The sequence below is a fragment of the Vombatus ursinus genome, unplaced genomic scaffold, assembly GCF_900497805.2.
Source record: "Vombatus ursinus unplaced genomic scaffold, bare-nosed wombat genome assembly UNPS02014789.1, whole genome shotgun sequence".
NCBI classification, from domain to species: domain Eukaryota; kingdom Metazoa; phylum Chordata; class Mammalia; order Diprotodontia; family Vombatidae; genus Vombatus; species Vombatus ursinus.
The window spans coordinates 16,345,520-16,360,487 of NW_020954567.1; the positions used below are offsets into that span (position 1 = coordinate 16,345,520).

The 14,968-nt window shown below is 41.6% G+C and overlaps 1 protein-coding gene across 1 annotated transcript in view; it reads left to right on the forward strand.

The window, feature by feature from the left end:
• Positions 1-14,968, forward strand: part of BRINP2 (BMP/retinoic acid inducible neural specific 2) — a 141,119-nt gene that overhangs the window by 65,709 nt on the left and 60,442 nt on the right. Inside the window, exon 2 of the mRNA XM_027868350.1 lies at positions 6,182-6,543. Within this exon, the coding sequence (XP_027724151.1) occupies positions 6,260-6,543 (284 nt within the window). The 5' untranslated portion in view covers positions 6,182-6,259. The remainder of the gene's footprint in view (positions 1-6,181; positions 6,544-14,968) is intronic.

The following is a 14,968-nucleotide window of genomic DNA, read 5'->3' on the forward strand; positions in this document are numbered from 1 at the left end:
CACACACACACACACACACACACACACACACACACACACACACACACCCCTCAATAAACTCTAGTGTCATCCTGTTGCCTCCAAGATCTGTTTGGCACTGAAAACCCTTTGCAATCTGGCCCCTCCCTACCTTTCCAATCTTCTTTACACTTTACTCCCCTCCATATGGTCTAGAATTCAGTGACAGCGGCCTTCTGGTTCCTTGGATACAACATTCCACCTCCCAACTCCATACTTTTTCACTGGCTGTGCCCCGTGCCTACAGTGCTCTCCCCTATCTCTGCCTCCTGGCTTTCCTGGCTTCCTTCCAAGACTCAGCTCATATCCTATTTTCTGGAGGAGGTCTTTTGAGTCCCCATCCATGGTTAGTGCCTTCCCTCTGAGAGTATCTTCCATCTTCTAGGTATGTATCAAGTGTCTACAAAGTTATTTGTATGTCATCTCCTCTGTTAGAATGTAAGCTCTTTGAAGGCGGGGATTCTGTTTTTACTTCTCTTTATCTCTGTAGTGAGTAGCTTGGTGCCAGGCTTCCTATGGCAGCAGACAGCCTCTTAACACCTCCCAGAGAAGTATACTGCCTCACTTCTTGGGCATTAGGACTTTTCTTTTTCCCTGTTCCTGAAAATGAGTACACTGATCTTCCATGACTGTGACTCTCCTGAATAAATTGTTAATCTTTCCCTTCTCCCCCTTACCAAGTATTCTACAATTTGTATCTCAAAAATCCCGAAGTAGGTTGCCATTCATTCACACTTCCCTGTTTCTCTTCTCCTCCTATCATCTTCTCCCCCTCCTACCTTTTCCCTGCCTCACTTTTCCTCCAATCATTATTCTAGGCTCCTATGACTTCTGACTCAGGTACGTACAAAAGAATACGTTGAGAACAATTCAGAAGATGTCAGATAGTTAACCAGTGCTGACTTTTTGAAACTGATTTATCATTGAAAAAAAACCTGTTTTCATACTCAAGACATTGGCAGCTCACCATCATACCTCAACCCAGAAGAGTTCCCAGGCACGTACAAAATAAAAGGAAAATATACTGACACACAGGGAGAGAAAACCACCCAGAAGTACCAGACTCTCTTAATTGTCTCTTTGCCACCTTAGAGGTCCCACCTGGCTCTCTCCAAGAGCTGTGTAGAGGGCCAATCCTCTAACAACTACAAAGAAGCCCTCTTGCTCCTAGTTTTCATGCATTGACTGCCTATAATTGATCCATGAGAAAGAGACTGCTGCCCTTCTAAGGTATATTGGCAGCAGTTGTTGCTTTTTTCTGGACCTAAAGTTCAATTATCCAGCTTTCTTAAGTGTGGATTGATTTTTCCCCCCCGGACAGTCTATTCTTTTGTCACTCTATTTGCCATCACTATAACTTTATGAACCAAGATGCTCCTCCCTGGCTGCCGCTCTCTATGTGTATGGTCTTCCCCATTAGAATGTAAATTCCTTGAAAGCAAAGACTGTTTTTGCTTTTTTGTTTGCATGTACACTGTTTAGCATAGCATTTGGCACAGAGAAAGTTATGAAAATTCTTTTTCATTCGTTCATTCATTCATTCCAATCCTCATCTAAGCAAAAACAGAGGCCAAGAGAACAAGAGCCTAATTATGGACTGAAGAAAATCCACCACCTGGATAAATTATCTTCAGGACAGTTGTCTTTGTGACTCTAATATGTATGAGAAGGGCAGGAACTTCTTGAATGACTTCTTGTTGTTGTTCAATCGTTTTTTGTTTTTTTTTTCAGTTCTGTCCAACTCTTTGTGACGCCATTTGGAGTTTTCTTGGCAAAGATACTAGAGTGGTTTGCAATTTCCTTTTCCAGACCATTTTACAGATGAGGAAACTAAAGCAGACAGGGTTAAGTGACTTGCCCAGGGTCACACAGCTTGTAAGTGTCAGAGGCCAGATTTGAACTCAGGTCTTCCTGACACCAGGCCTGCTGCTCTATCCACTGTACCACCTCGCTGCCCCCTTGAATGGCTACAGATGACTATTTTTATACCTCAGTACCTGCATTTACAAAGTTGTGGCAGTAAACTTAATATTGCATAGATCATCAGTAAAGATCAAATGCTGCTAATAAATTCATCTCCCAGACAAATTCATTAATTACGATTTTATTTACCCTCCTGTTACCAAGCTAATTGCTTATTTGTTGGAGTAAAGAGATGCAGCCTCGATTAAGGTCATTAGTTGCCATTAGAAATTGAAATTCTTTGGATTTCCTCAGGTGAGCTTGAATTTGTCATATTTAGCATTTCAAATCTAGAAACCAAGGTCAGCCAACCTTTTCACATGCTAACTATACCTAGGCACATAAAAGTTCACTTAATGAAACCATCAGTTTGGGGACTAGAAATGTAAAGAAAGGCCCAGTCCCTCCTAATTGTTCTGCTCTGTTTGTTAACAATATGCATATATCATAAAGAGATTAACATTTACTCACAATTTCTTCAGCCTCATAAAATAAAAGGTTTACAAGAGGAACAAACAGCATAAATACTTGCTGAGAATAAGTGGATATGAGCAGCTACATAAAACCTGAGTTCTATGCCCTTCAACCCCTAGATTTGCTCTTTTTAAAAAGGAAAAGAAATAAGTTCTAACAATTGCTTAGGGGGGTGGGGGAGGAGTGGAGGGGAGAAAGCTTATTAAAATATTTTGTTCCTACATGAGTTACACTTCACAACAAATACTCCAATAAACTCTTACAAAATACATTCCCCCCCCACCAAAAAAAAAAAACAAAATCCTGTTAGATTTTTGTCTCTTAACAGAAAAGAGGGATGTGTCCTTTAACATGGACAGTATGGTACCAACATTGACTAGTCTATGTAAGCAGAGTTTTGTAGCTATTTCACATTGATTTTACATAAATACTCTGGATATATACATATGTGTATACACACAGAGGTGTGTGTTGCCTTCTCAACTGTTCAGTTCAATTCAAACATATATATGTGCATTGTATACATATATACACATGTATGTATACACACATATAATATGTACATTTTATTGCATATATCTTCATATATGCAATCTGATATACTTAAAGCCATTTTGTATATTTTTCTTTTGGTATTGTTATCTTCACTCGGTCTTGTTGAGGTTTTGGGGTTTAGGGGTGCTGGGACCCCAAAATCACAACACACGGGTCCTGCCCAAATGAATTCGATCCAAGCCTTCTTTCAGTCAAAGAACAAAGTTTATTAAAGATTCGCTATATTGGGCAGATTCTTAAGGAGTCTGAACATTAGTGAGCTATTGGCTAGATTTTAAGAATCTGAGCATTTTAATGAAGATAAGATGGACTTTTTATACAGAAGACTGTGGGAGAGATCTAGGAGTGGCCAGGTAGTTTGGGGTGATGGAGGAGGGGTCTAAGGAAGATCTGGATGGGAGTGGCCAGAAGGGGAGGTTGAGGGATGGGGGTGGGGAGAATGGAGCCTAGATAGGATTAACCTTGGGAAGTGGCCAGGGGCCATAGGGAGGTAAGACAATGGAGGGCTAGGATAGGTTAAGGGTAACAGAATTGGGAGATTGGGCAAAGGCGATAACAAAAGGCCAGTAGCCTCAGGCGAAATCCAGAGATTTGGCCATGTGTGAAAGTCCAGGATTTTTCCTTTCTGGGGACCATCAGTCTCAGTTCTCATAGGTCTTCTCATATTCATGGGAATTCTCCATTTTCCTCCTACCTTACAGGAGTAATGGAATGCACTGCCTCCATTCAATTCTGGGACTGTAATGTTTAGCCATTGCCCAGTTCTTGGGCACGTGGTTTGTTTCTAGCTTTTTGTTATCACAAATAATGTCACTATAAACATTTTTGTACAGATGGTCCTTTTCTCCTAGTGAAAGGTTTTTACAAAAACTTTTAAAATAGATTTGAAACTTATCTGTCTTATGAAGAGATTTTTAGTCAAACTGTCTTCAGCTCCAGAGAAAAACTGATGAAGTGGAAAATATATTATTCCAAGGCCAGTTTTTTGTTTGTTTTTTTCCCTCTCCTTCTGAGGGGCAGCCAGTGCTGAATGCAGCATTCTTGCTGTGCTCAGTGAATTTAGCTTGACAATCGAAACCATTTCTCCCTGAAACTGGTCTTCTTACATTCAGTATGTTGTTGAATAAGTATCATTACTGAGAAATAATAATATGATTCCATTGAGTTTTATGTGATCTGTTTCTTCCAAAAAAAGTCATTAAAACACTTTAACCTATGCCTTATTACTCCTCCCAAAGTCCTTGATAGATGCTTCTTTTAGTGCATTTTGGTAGATTGGTGATTTCATCAGCATAGGCTTACCCTTTTACCAATGCAGTCTTTCTCTACCTTCTCAACCTTTTAATTCAGTTCAATTCAATCCAATCCAGTTCAATTCAATAAATATTTTTTCGGGTGCTATTCTATGCCTGGCACTGTGCTGGGTTCTGGGGACACAATGACTAACATGAAATGGTCAATGAGCATTTATTAAGCAATTATTGTGTGCCAAGAATCGTGCTAAGCATGGAGTATGCAAATGCAAACAGAAAGAAAGACCGCCCTTGCCCTCAGGTAGATTACGTTCTAATGGAAGAAATCAGTACATAAAAGAAAAATGAAAATGGGGTAGGTAGCCCACACTGGGAAATGGGGGGAATGGTAGAGAAAGTCTGGGGTACAACCTGTAGAAAAATTAAAACATGGCTTGCCTAGGCAACCTTCTTAAATAGAAATTCTAGGAGGAGTCACCCAATTAAAGGGAAAATTTGGGGGTGGAGGGTACTTGGAAGGTCTGTGTTTCAGCACTTGAGCAAAACTTCCAGAATGAAGAGGTTTCTGGGATATTGGAGAAAGACCCCATGGAGTCGAGATCCATAGTTTAAGAAATGTTAAAGGGATCTTGAGTGGAAAAAGTGTAAGAAGCCCTGGTCTAGAGTACAGTCTGGGGAGGAATGAAATCCTATCCTCAAGAAGCCTACTTTTTACTGGTGAGATACTACAGGTACACAGATATGCATAATACAAAGAAAATTGAGGGCAGAGAGTGCAGGAGACAGTTCAGACAACTTAGGGTGTCAGCAAAGGCTCCATGGAGGAGGTGGCACCAGAATATTTCAAAAAACCCTCCATATATGATCAACCCAACATGCTAGAAGCCTTCCTCTTGTTCTGATTACTTAGTATTCTATTTGTAAACCCCACCCACCCACCCTTACCCAATAAGTGACTGGCCAAATTCCTTCCGTTGGTTATACAAGTCAAGAGGTAAATCAAAATAATATTTATTTAGGAATTCCCATTCTTTCAAAGAATTCCAGCCACCCAATAGTAGGAAAGTATCTAACAAACTAATTCAAACTAAGGTAGCATTTTAATATGGTAATTCAGAAAAGATTTGCTTTTTTTTTTTTTTAATTTTAAAAATGTTAACCTCAAAGCGATGATTTGCCAGTGATGAAAGTTCAGGCACTGAAACAGGCTTACACAGTGCCCAGGTGACTGATTGCCTTCCCACCTTTTGTTATTATTATTTTTTTTTTTTAGTCATTCAGTCCTGTCTGACTCTTCATGACCCTATGAACCATGGCAGGCCAGGCCCTTCCACCCTCCACTACAATCCAACGTCTGTCCAAGCTCATGTTTGCTGCTTCCATGACACTATCCCACTTTTGCCTGAATCTAAAACTATCCCTTTCCTTATATCTTGAAATATGTTGGGGGAGGTTACAGCTGGCTCCCAGATATTGGCATCTTACAGCTCCTGGGTATGGCTCATGTGATTTATTTAGAGACTGGGGCATGCCCAGAACATCTGAAATTGTCATCCTTGGTGAAGTGATAATTTCCTCAGCCATTTACCATGTGGTAGAGTCAAGGTCTTCCTAACTGTTGGTCCCTAGAGAGAAGGATGATTTGTCCGTGTTTCACATTGTTAATTAACATGAAGCCAGTATTGCCTTTTACCATTTTGTGCCTCAATTTCCTCATGGGGAAAATATTTAAAAACATAATTCATAGTGAAAGTTAATATTTTAAAAATGATAATGAGTCAGGAAAGGGGCTCCCAAAGTGGGCTCTGCCCAATTCAGGGTTTCAGTTGAGTACCTGTGGGTGGTGGGGAAGATGTCTATTGCCATGAGGACTGATGGAAGGGTCACTGTGCTGACATCATCTCTCTGTACCCTTCTAGTTCCCGGGGCCCTGGAAGAGCAGTGCTGACGGGGAGAGTGTAGCGAGAGAATGAAGAAGCCAACCGCCCAGGAGAAGCATGAGGTGGCAGTGCGGCGTTCGGTTTAAAGGGCTTCGGCTGGCGATCCCATGGGCGACGCTGCTGGCACTATGTCTTCCCAGCTGGATCTATGCCACCACTGCCCTTGCTGCTGCTGCTGCTGCTGCTGCTGTTGTAACCCCTGAGCAACATGCCTCTCTGGCTGGTCAGCCCCCTTTGGACTGGTTGCTCACTGACCGGGGCCCATTTCACCGTGCTCAGGAGTATGCTGACTTCATGGAACGGTACCGTCAAGGTTTCACCACCAGGTACAGAATTTACAGGTGAGAGAAGTCGTCTTTTTTTTTTAATTAATTTATTTTTAGTTTTCAACAATCACTTCTATAAGCTTTTGTGTTTTAAGTTTTCTCCGCCTCCCTCCCCAAGGCAGCATGCAATTTGATATAGGCTCTACATATACATTCCTATTAAACATATCTTCACATTAGTCATGTTGTAAAGAAAAATTAGAGCCAAAAGGAGGAACCATAAGAAAGAAGAAACAAAACAGAATGGGAAAAAAAAAAAAAGAGCAAATAGTATGCTTCAATCTGCATTCAAACTCCATAGTTCTTTCTCTGGATGTGGATAGCATTTTCTATCATGAGACTTTTGGAGATGTCTTAGATCCTTGCATTGCTGAAAAGAGCTAAGTCCGTCAAAGTTAGTCATAGCACAACATGGCTGCTACTGTGTACAACCTTCTCCTGGTTCTGCTCATTTCACTCAGCATCAGTCCACAAAAGTCTTTCCAGGTTTTTCTGAAGTCTGTTTGCACATCACTTTTTATAGCACAATAGTATTCCATTGTATTCATATATCACAACTTGTTCAGCCATTCTCCAATTGATGGGCATCCCCTCAATTTCCAATTCTTTGCCACCACAGAAAGAGCTGGTATAAATATTTTTGTACATGTGTGTCCTTTTCCCATTTTTATGATCTCTTTGGGATACAGCCCTAGAAGTGCTATTGCTGGGTCAAAGGGTATGCACATTTTTATAGCCCTTTGGGCATAGTTCCAAATTGCTTTCCAAAATGGTTGGATCAGTTCACAACTCTACCAATAATTTTCCCACATCTTCTCCAACATTAATCATTTTCCTGTTTTGTCATGTTAGCCAATCGATAGGTGTGATGTGGTACCTCAGAGTTGTTTTGATTTGCATTTCTCTAATCAATAGTGATTTAGAGCATTATTTTTTTTCCATATGACTATAGGTAGCTTTAATTTCTTTACTTGAAAACTGCCTGTTCATATCCTTTGACCATTTATCAGTTGAGGAAAGGGTCGAAAAGAAGTCTTTATCCAATAAGAACTCAGCATCATTGACTAGTTGACATGGGCTAGCCCCTCCATTACCCAGACCTACAGCAAAAGCCAGCCACGCCCTGGTTCTGAATACCCTCAGGGTGAGCAAGAGGTGAAAGCAGGAGCAGGAGTACACATGAAGCAATAAGAATATACCTACTATATTTTTGTTGTGTTTTCTTTAAAAAAAAAAAAAGAAAAGAAAAACCTGCTGATGTCTCCTGAGGAACTTGGCAAAAGAGTTTCTATTTATAGGCCATGCTGCTTATAAACTGAAGACAAATCATGCGGTATGGAGTCAGCATGGAGCCCAGGATGCAGCAGGAGGTCAGAGTCAAATGCGGGGGCCAGGTTTTAACTAATGGGTTGAATCTTTTTATGAGTGGTAATCACTTACACATGCAAATAAGGAGAAGGGCAGCCCAACCTCCTGTTTCAGAGAACCAGCCGAGCTCTGCAGGGGACAGAAGGGCACCTGTCCTCCCCCCTGACAAAGTTGCACTTTCTGGAGTTAGCAGTTTTCTCTCTACCATTGATCTCTTAGAATGTCAGAGCTGAAGGTCAAATATGAGACCTGCCTGGCTCTTCTTTTAAAGTCACATGTTCCCAGGATGACTGGGCCAGTGCTTGTCCACACCCAGGTCTGGACCAGATGTGCCACAGCATCATTCAGGTTACTTCAAAAAGCATAGACAATGCACAGATCTTCCCTTGAACACTTTCTCTCTCTCTCTCTGTTTTTCTCCATGACTCCTTCACCTTATCCTCCTCCCTCCCCCTTTCCCATTTTATCTTGGGAGATTTTTGATGACTTTAAAACATCTGCGTGAGTTGTTTTGCTTACCAAGGGCCATGAGAGCTGAGGACAGCAGTATGTAGCACAGGAATATTTCAAAACAATTTTTTTTAAAATGGTGGCCAAATGTTTGCTTTAGAGGGCCACTCATAAGTTGCTTAGAATGCCCACTCTCATACCACATTAAGAGAGAAAGCTAAATATGTGTTTGGCTGATACCCAACTAGGTCAGAGGTACAGAGAAGCAAGTTTGCCAAGATCTCCATCTTTGTAGTCCATATGCACGCCTGGCATGGTATTCTTCCAAGCCTCTCTCTGCTTCTAGTGTTCCCAAATCCCATTCAGCCTACAACCTAGCATGATGCCTGGCACATAGTAGGTTCTTAATGAATGCATTTTGGTTACTTGATTGATTGATTGACTCAGTTACAGAGAAGGAATTTTGCTTATTTTATGAATTTCAAAATCCCAGTTCCCAGGTGGTTGTTCAGTCTTGTCTGACTCTTCATGACCTCATTTGGGGTTTTCTTGGCAAAGATACTGGAGTGGTTTGCCATTTTATTCTCTAGCTCATTTTATAGATGAGGAAACTGAGGCAAACAGGGTCAAGTGGCTTGCCCAGGGTCACACAACTAGTAAATGTTTGGGGCCAGATTTGAACTCAGAAAGATGAGTCTTCCTGATGTCAGTCCCTGATCTCTATTTACTGTACCATATAGATGCCCTCTGTTCCCAGGTACCTACTATTTTATATCTCCTCCTCCAAAAGGCTGTTCTGGATGGGGATAGGGATTAATTGAAGTTGTTGATTCATTATTTAAATACTTCCCAGTCTAAAGACCAAATTCCCTTCAAAGACAACTGGGTCTTCCTATTTTATGCAAGTAAAATAGAGTAAGCAGGCATCTAAACAGTATGATAAACCCCCCTCCCCCACTTTAAGTTAGCTAGATACATGAAACTCTTGATTTTCCTCCGCACATCCAAAAGATACAGTAGTGAACAATTTTCTGTTTTATAAGACTCCTTCTTTAACTGAAAGATTCACCATGTTCATCATAGAATTTCTTTCTTTGAGTCTTCTTTGATTGCATTTAAAAATAAGCTATGACCACACAATTCTACCTCACACTCAACCTTTAGAAACCCATTTACTGTGTAAGACAATTAACAAAGCAAAAGCTGGAGGATGTGATGGAACTTCCCATCCCCACCATTTGGTTCCCCTTTTCTCTTCAGTGGAATTTCCTCCTTCTCCTCCTGTCCTGACCCACCCACACAACCTTTCTGGCAGTTCTCATCCCTGGTAGCCTAGTGACAAGGCAGTAGCTTAGAGCTGGCCTTGGGGGATGGTCCATAATCACATCTGTACACTTAATCCATCTATCGGATCATAGCAGCTTTTGGATCATTTAAAGTGACAAGCTGTCTTGGTACCATGTTGTGCATCTGGGGTCAGTCACTGTACAGTGAAGAGTCTAAGAAGCCTTGCCTTCTTCTTCTGACAGAACAGCATCAATGTGATGTGGGGGTAGGAGGTGAAGCCTTTTGAAGATGGAAAAGGTAACATTTATGTAGCGCTGCCTCAGTAGTATTCTGGGAATTGAAATTTCCATCATTAAGGAAACTGATGTGACTCTGGGTAACTACTGAAGCTGTCTGAGTACTCTCTCAGCAAAAAAATTATTTGTTTTGTCTTTGTTCCTACTTAAGTCTGTTCTTACCTAACATAGTCATTTGGGTGTTTGGCTCCATCTGGAACTGAGTTACTTGGTGTGGACTAAAAACCACTCACTCCCAAAGGAACACTAAAATACTGTAGAATCAGCCCCTAGTTTCTCCCCCTTTTCCCCAGAAAATGTATTGTCAGATCTCATAAGGGGGAAAGTGGACAGAGTAGAATACTTCAGAAAGTGTTGTATGACTTCATGTCTGGGCCTTGGTAGAGCTAGCTACTTTACAGCAGATGTACCTCTCATTTATTAGATTATAGAATTCCCAACACTACCACCACCACCCCCCCAAAAAAAAATGTAAAGAGGACGTGATCAGATCGAATCAACATGCCCTGCCTTGATATCACACAACAGTGTAGGGAAAAGAAGCTAATCAAGTGGACTATGTGGATGAAAATCAGACACTTGGCGGCCACTCACACACAATAGAAGAGTGAGACTGGCGTTCCTTCCTCACTGATTGAACAAAACACGTGTTGTTTAGTGAACTGCCAGAAGCTTCAAGAGTTTTGAAAACAAAACCCAAAGGTCCCCTGATTGCTACTTAGAGGCAGAGTAGCTTTAGAGCCATCAGGCAGCCTTTGGCTATTAACAGTGGCAAGAGGTGGAGGGTGGTGGGAACTGGTGCTTATTACCCAATGTATCTGCCTTTACTTTTGTGCTTACACAAGACTGGGAAAGCTAATACACTGTTGGTGTTTCTGGGCCCATCATGGACTAGGCACAAAGTATCCTTAAAAAAAAAATCAATGATAAAATTCCTCTTTAAATCCTACATTCAATCATAGAAATCCATAGACTCTTCCATGACGCCCTTCTCTTTTCCCTTCTCTCTCCTTCCTTTCCCTCATTTCCCCTTCCCTTCCTCTGATTGATTTATGAATTTTTCAGTGGACAGTAATATACCTTTTTTCCCTCTTACCCATCTTCACTGGAAAAAAATATAGATAGTTAAACAAAAAACTAATCGATCATGTCCAAATATATATATGTGTGTATATATACATACACATAAATATATGTACAGGTACACACATATATGTATGTATACACATATGTGTATGTGTGTATGTGTATATATACATATATATATATACACATGCACACATATATACTTGTATATATTTTGCATTCTAAATCCTAAATCTATATATGTTTTTCAATATCCCCTGTTCCCAAGTATCTGCCCCTCCTCTGTACCACTGCCCACAAAAGGCTGCGCTGGGTAAGTCCATCCAGGCTAAGATTTAACATTTAAATTCTACCCAGTCCCCAGACTCAGTTCTCCACTAATGGTGAATCTATGTCTTTGGACTGTTCACTCCCTCTCTGGAGCAGACATATCACTTGTCACAGCTCTGAGAAGCTACCGGAAGGAGCAGGAGGGATGCCAATATATTAGGCTGCTTCAGTTCCCATTCTTGTCCATCGAAGTTGCTGCTTATTAAAAGGTGCTGGCCCTCTCACTCCAAGTGCTTCAAGGGCAACTGTTGTGTCCCAGATGCACATTTCCCAGGATAGAATGAAATTCACTTCATTAGGATGTGTACCTTGAGGTCAACACGCCCTTCAGTTAAGTGGTCTGGGGCTTTTGGGCTCAATTATATAGCAGGTTTTCAAATTTCTACCCACCAACTTCTCACAAGCCCACCTAGATCCCTAACCCTTTGATCCAAGAATTCAGCAGGCATGAACTCATCTCCTGGTTACCCAGCATACTCTTATTTTGTAAGGGATCAGATATGGTCTTATTTCCACCATCTGCTCCAGCACCCAGTAGGCTTATACTCTGCTCGTGGCAGAACCTCAAGAAATGGTTGCTAAGTGACTGGCATCTCACAAAACAAGCCTTATGGAGTGGATGGAAAAACCAAGGCCCAGAGAATTAAAGTGGACTTTTCTTCAAGGTCAGAGAACCCCCCCAGAGCTGCAGCCAGAAATAGCGCTCAGGTCTCCAGACTTGCAGTCTCGTGCTCGTTACTCTAGACCATGACACTTCCCTTCAACTGGTAAGTGCATCTTCATCATAACACGCAACCTAATCAGGCACCTAAATTGAGCTGATGCAAATGTAAATATGGTTTCTCGAAACACTCTGGCGGTAATGTTCCATTCTCCCTTTGCTACAAATCAAAGTAATGAGCAGTCTTTTTTTTTTAATTTCTTTTTTTATTAAGGTTTTAATAGAGAGACAATCATGAGAGGGGAAAAAATCCAGCCCACTACGATGAAACACTTAAAACTAGGAAAGAATAAATTAAAATTTAGAGATGGGAAGAGGCTGAAACCATACAGAATGATAGATATAATATTGCAGTTGAGAGGAATGCAAGGTTAGTGCTTAGTCAATCCAGGGAATTGGCCCCAAGTCATCACTGCCTCCCTTTCCATCTCTTTCTGAAAAAGAAGCATTTGTTAGTGAGCTAGAAGTCTTTATGGGAAAAGTGACCATAACAGGAAAAGAATCACAAAAATAGGACAGAACAATCCAGGTAAGGATGCAGTCTGGGAGAAGCAAACAAAAAGCATAGAAACTAAAAACCATGAGGATGATGGGTTATAAATGGAGCTGGTTTTGACTAAGGAAGGTTATTGGTCAAGGACATTTGCAATTAGAGAGTATAGGGAGATGCTGACATAGGGTCAAGGATGCAGAGCCAGAAGGGATGTTAGAGGTCATTTAGTTTTGAAAGAAATTATTTCTCTCTTATTAATAGCCAATTATCAAAATTGGGAAGACCCCCAGTTGTTTGTTTTTTTTTCCCCTCTACTGTTTCCTTGTCCAGTCTCTCTAGGACAGGGCTGATGGAAGATGGGATTAACATTCTCCTCATTCTGGGTATTGCTGCTCCACCCAGCTAGCTGGGGTTTAGGTGAAGGATTAAGATTCTTTATCTAGATTGCCCAAGTCTGTGTATAAAGATAGTCTCCTTATCCAAGAGTGACATGATGTCACTCTCAGCCCCTCATTGAAGTTATCTCATTTCTTTTAGTATAGTCCACCTCTCATTAATTGTTAACCAATCAGAGCTGATTGCCACCCTCAGCAACACCCCTTTTCCAAGCATATAACCCATGAGCCCACTGCCATAATTATCTTTGTCATTCAAGAGTGCCACTGACCTTTTATTAAAAAATGCTAGAATTATTAATAAAATGACTAATTACCCAGAAATTATTTCTCAAACTTTTTAAACCCCTCCTTTTACAGATGAGGAAATAGAGGTTGAAAGAGATGGTCCAAAGTCACACAGACAAGATGATGGCAGATCTTGAACCAAGGTCCTTTGACTCAAAATCCAGGACTCCTACTGTAGCACATTATCTTTTGGAAATCTTGTCAACCAGGCAAAGAGATAGCAAGAAGAGGGATATTCCTTAAGAAAGAAGAATATCTGGAGATATACTAGGAAGCAAGTTAAGACATTGCAGGAGCCTGGATGGGAGTGGAGAGAGGAAAGCTAAGTCAAGGACTCGATAATGCCATATGTCAGGGAGCTGGAGAGGAGAACAAGGGCTATCAGGGCAAGGGAATAGAGAGAGCTTATGGGAGAAGGAATCTGCCCCCAGCAGATTTTGGCTGGTGAGGAGACTTAGGAGAGGATGCTATAGACACAAGAGAGGGGTTAGAGGTGGGAGGGTAGCCCTGGGAGATGCTGGTGCACAAGCAGATGAAGTTGTGGGAACAGATGAGGTTACTGTGGAGAGAATATGAAGGCAGAGAAGGCAAGAGAGCTCAGAAGAAGCCTGAGGGGTACCCCTGGGAGTGGGAAAGATGAGGAAGCAGACAGGGAGATGGAAACCATCACAGAAGGAGGAACCTCACAGTTGATTTAAAATCTGGGCCACAACTCACCCGAGAACAAATGCTTTCTGGGGATAAACAGCTTACTCTGAGAGAAAGGCACCGTTTCCAATTAGAGATCACAATCCACATAAATATGAAAAGCCATTTAAATTTTCCGGAATAAATCCCAGTGATTTCCTAGGTGTTCATTGCATCTGTTGGAAAGAGAGAGAGAGAGAGAGAGAGAGAGAGAGAGAGAGAGAGAGAGAGAGAGAGAGAGAGAGACAGAGAGAGACAGAGACACACAGAGAGAGAGAGAGATACAAAGAGAGACACACAGAGAGACACAGACACAGGGTGGGGAGAGGGAGAGAGACAGAGACAGAGAGAAGGAGGGTGACAGAGGCAGAGACAGACAGACAAAGACAGAGAGACAGATACAGAGTTGGAGGGGGGGGAGAGAAAGAGAGAGAGAGAGAGAGAGAGAGAGAGAGAGAGAGAGATACAGAGACAGAAAGAGACAGACGGGGGTAAGAGAGACACAGAGAGAAGGAGGGTGATAGAGGCAGAGAGAGAGAATGAGAGAATGAGAACAAAGGTGGCAGGGAGGGGGAGAGGAAGAACAGGCATTATTCTGCTAGGAGGATTCTGTGAAGAATGGTGAAACGATTACAGTTTGGTTACCTGGGAGAAGGAAGGAAGAAGCTTAACTCATCTTGGGGCAGAATTATATGACTTTGAGACTAGTAAAACTGCCTAGCTATGAGCTAGGCATTGGCTTGTGCTCTGGGTCTGTGGCTTGGCAAAGGAGGCATTGATTGGAGTGGAAAGAAAGGAGCAATGTACAAAGCCCAGGGGATGCAAGCAGAAGCAGAACAAGAAAATCCAGGAATCCCTTATTTAAGTAAGTTCTAGTATAAGGAGCATAGAGCTGAAAGCCTTCGCAACTAGCCAGAACCCCCGACTGCTTTCATCTATCTACCTTTGTGAGTTTTCCATCGAAGTCTACCTTAACTCCACTAGAGATATCCATTGCTTTTATGGTAAGGGTTTAGATGAAAGCAATGACTGAGGATAC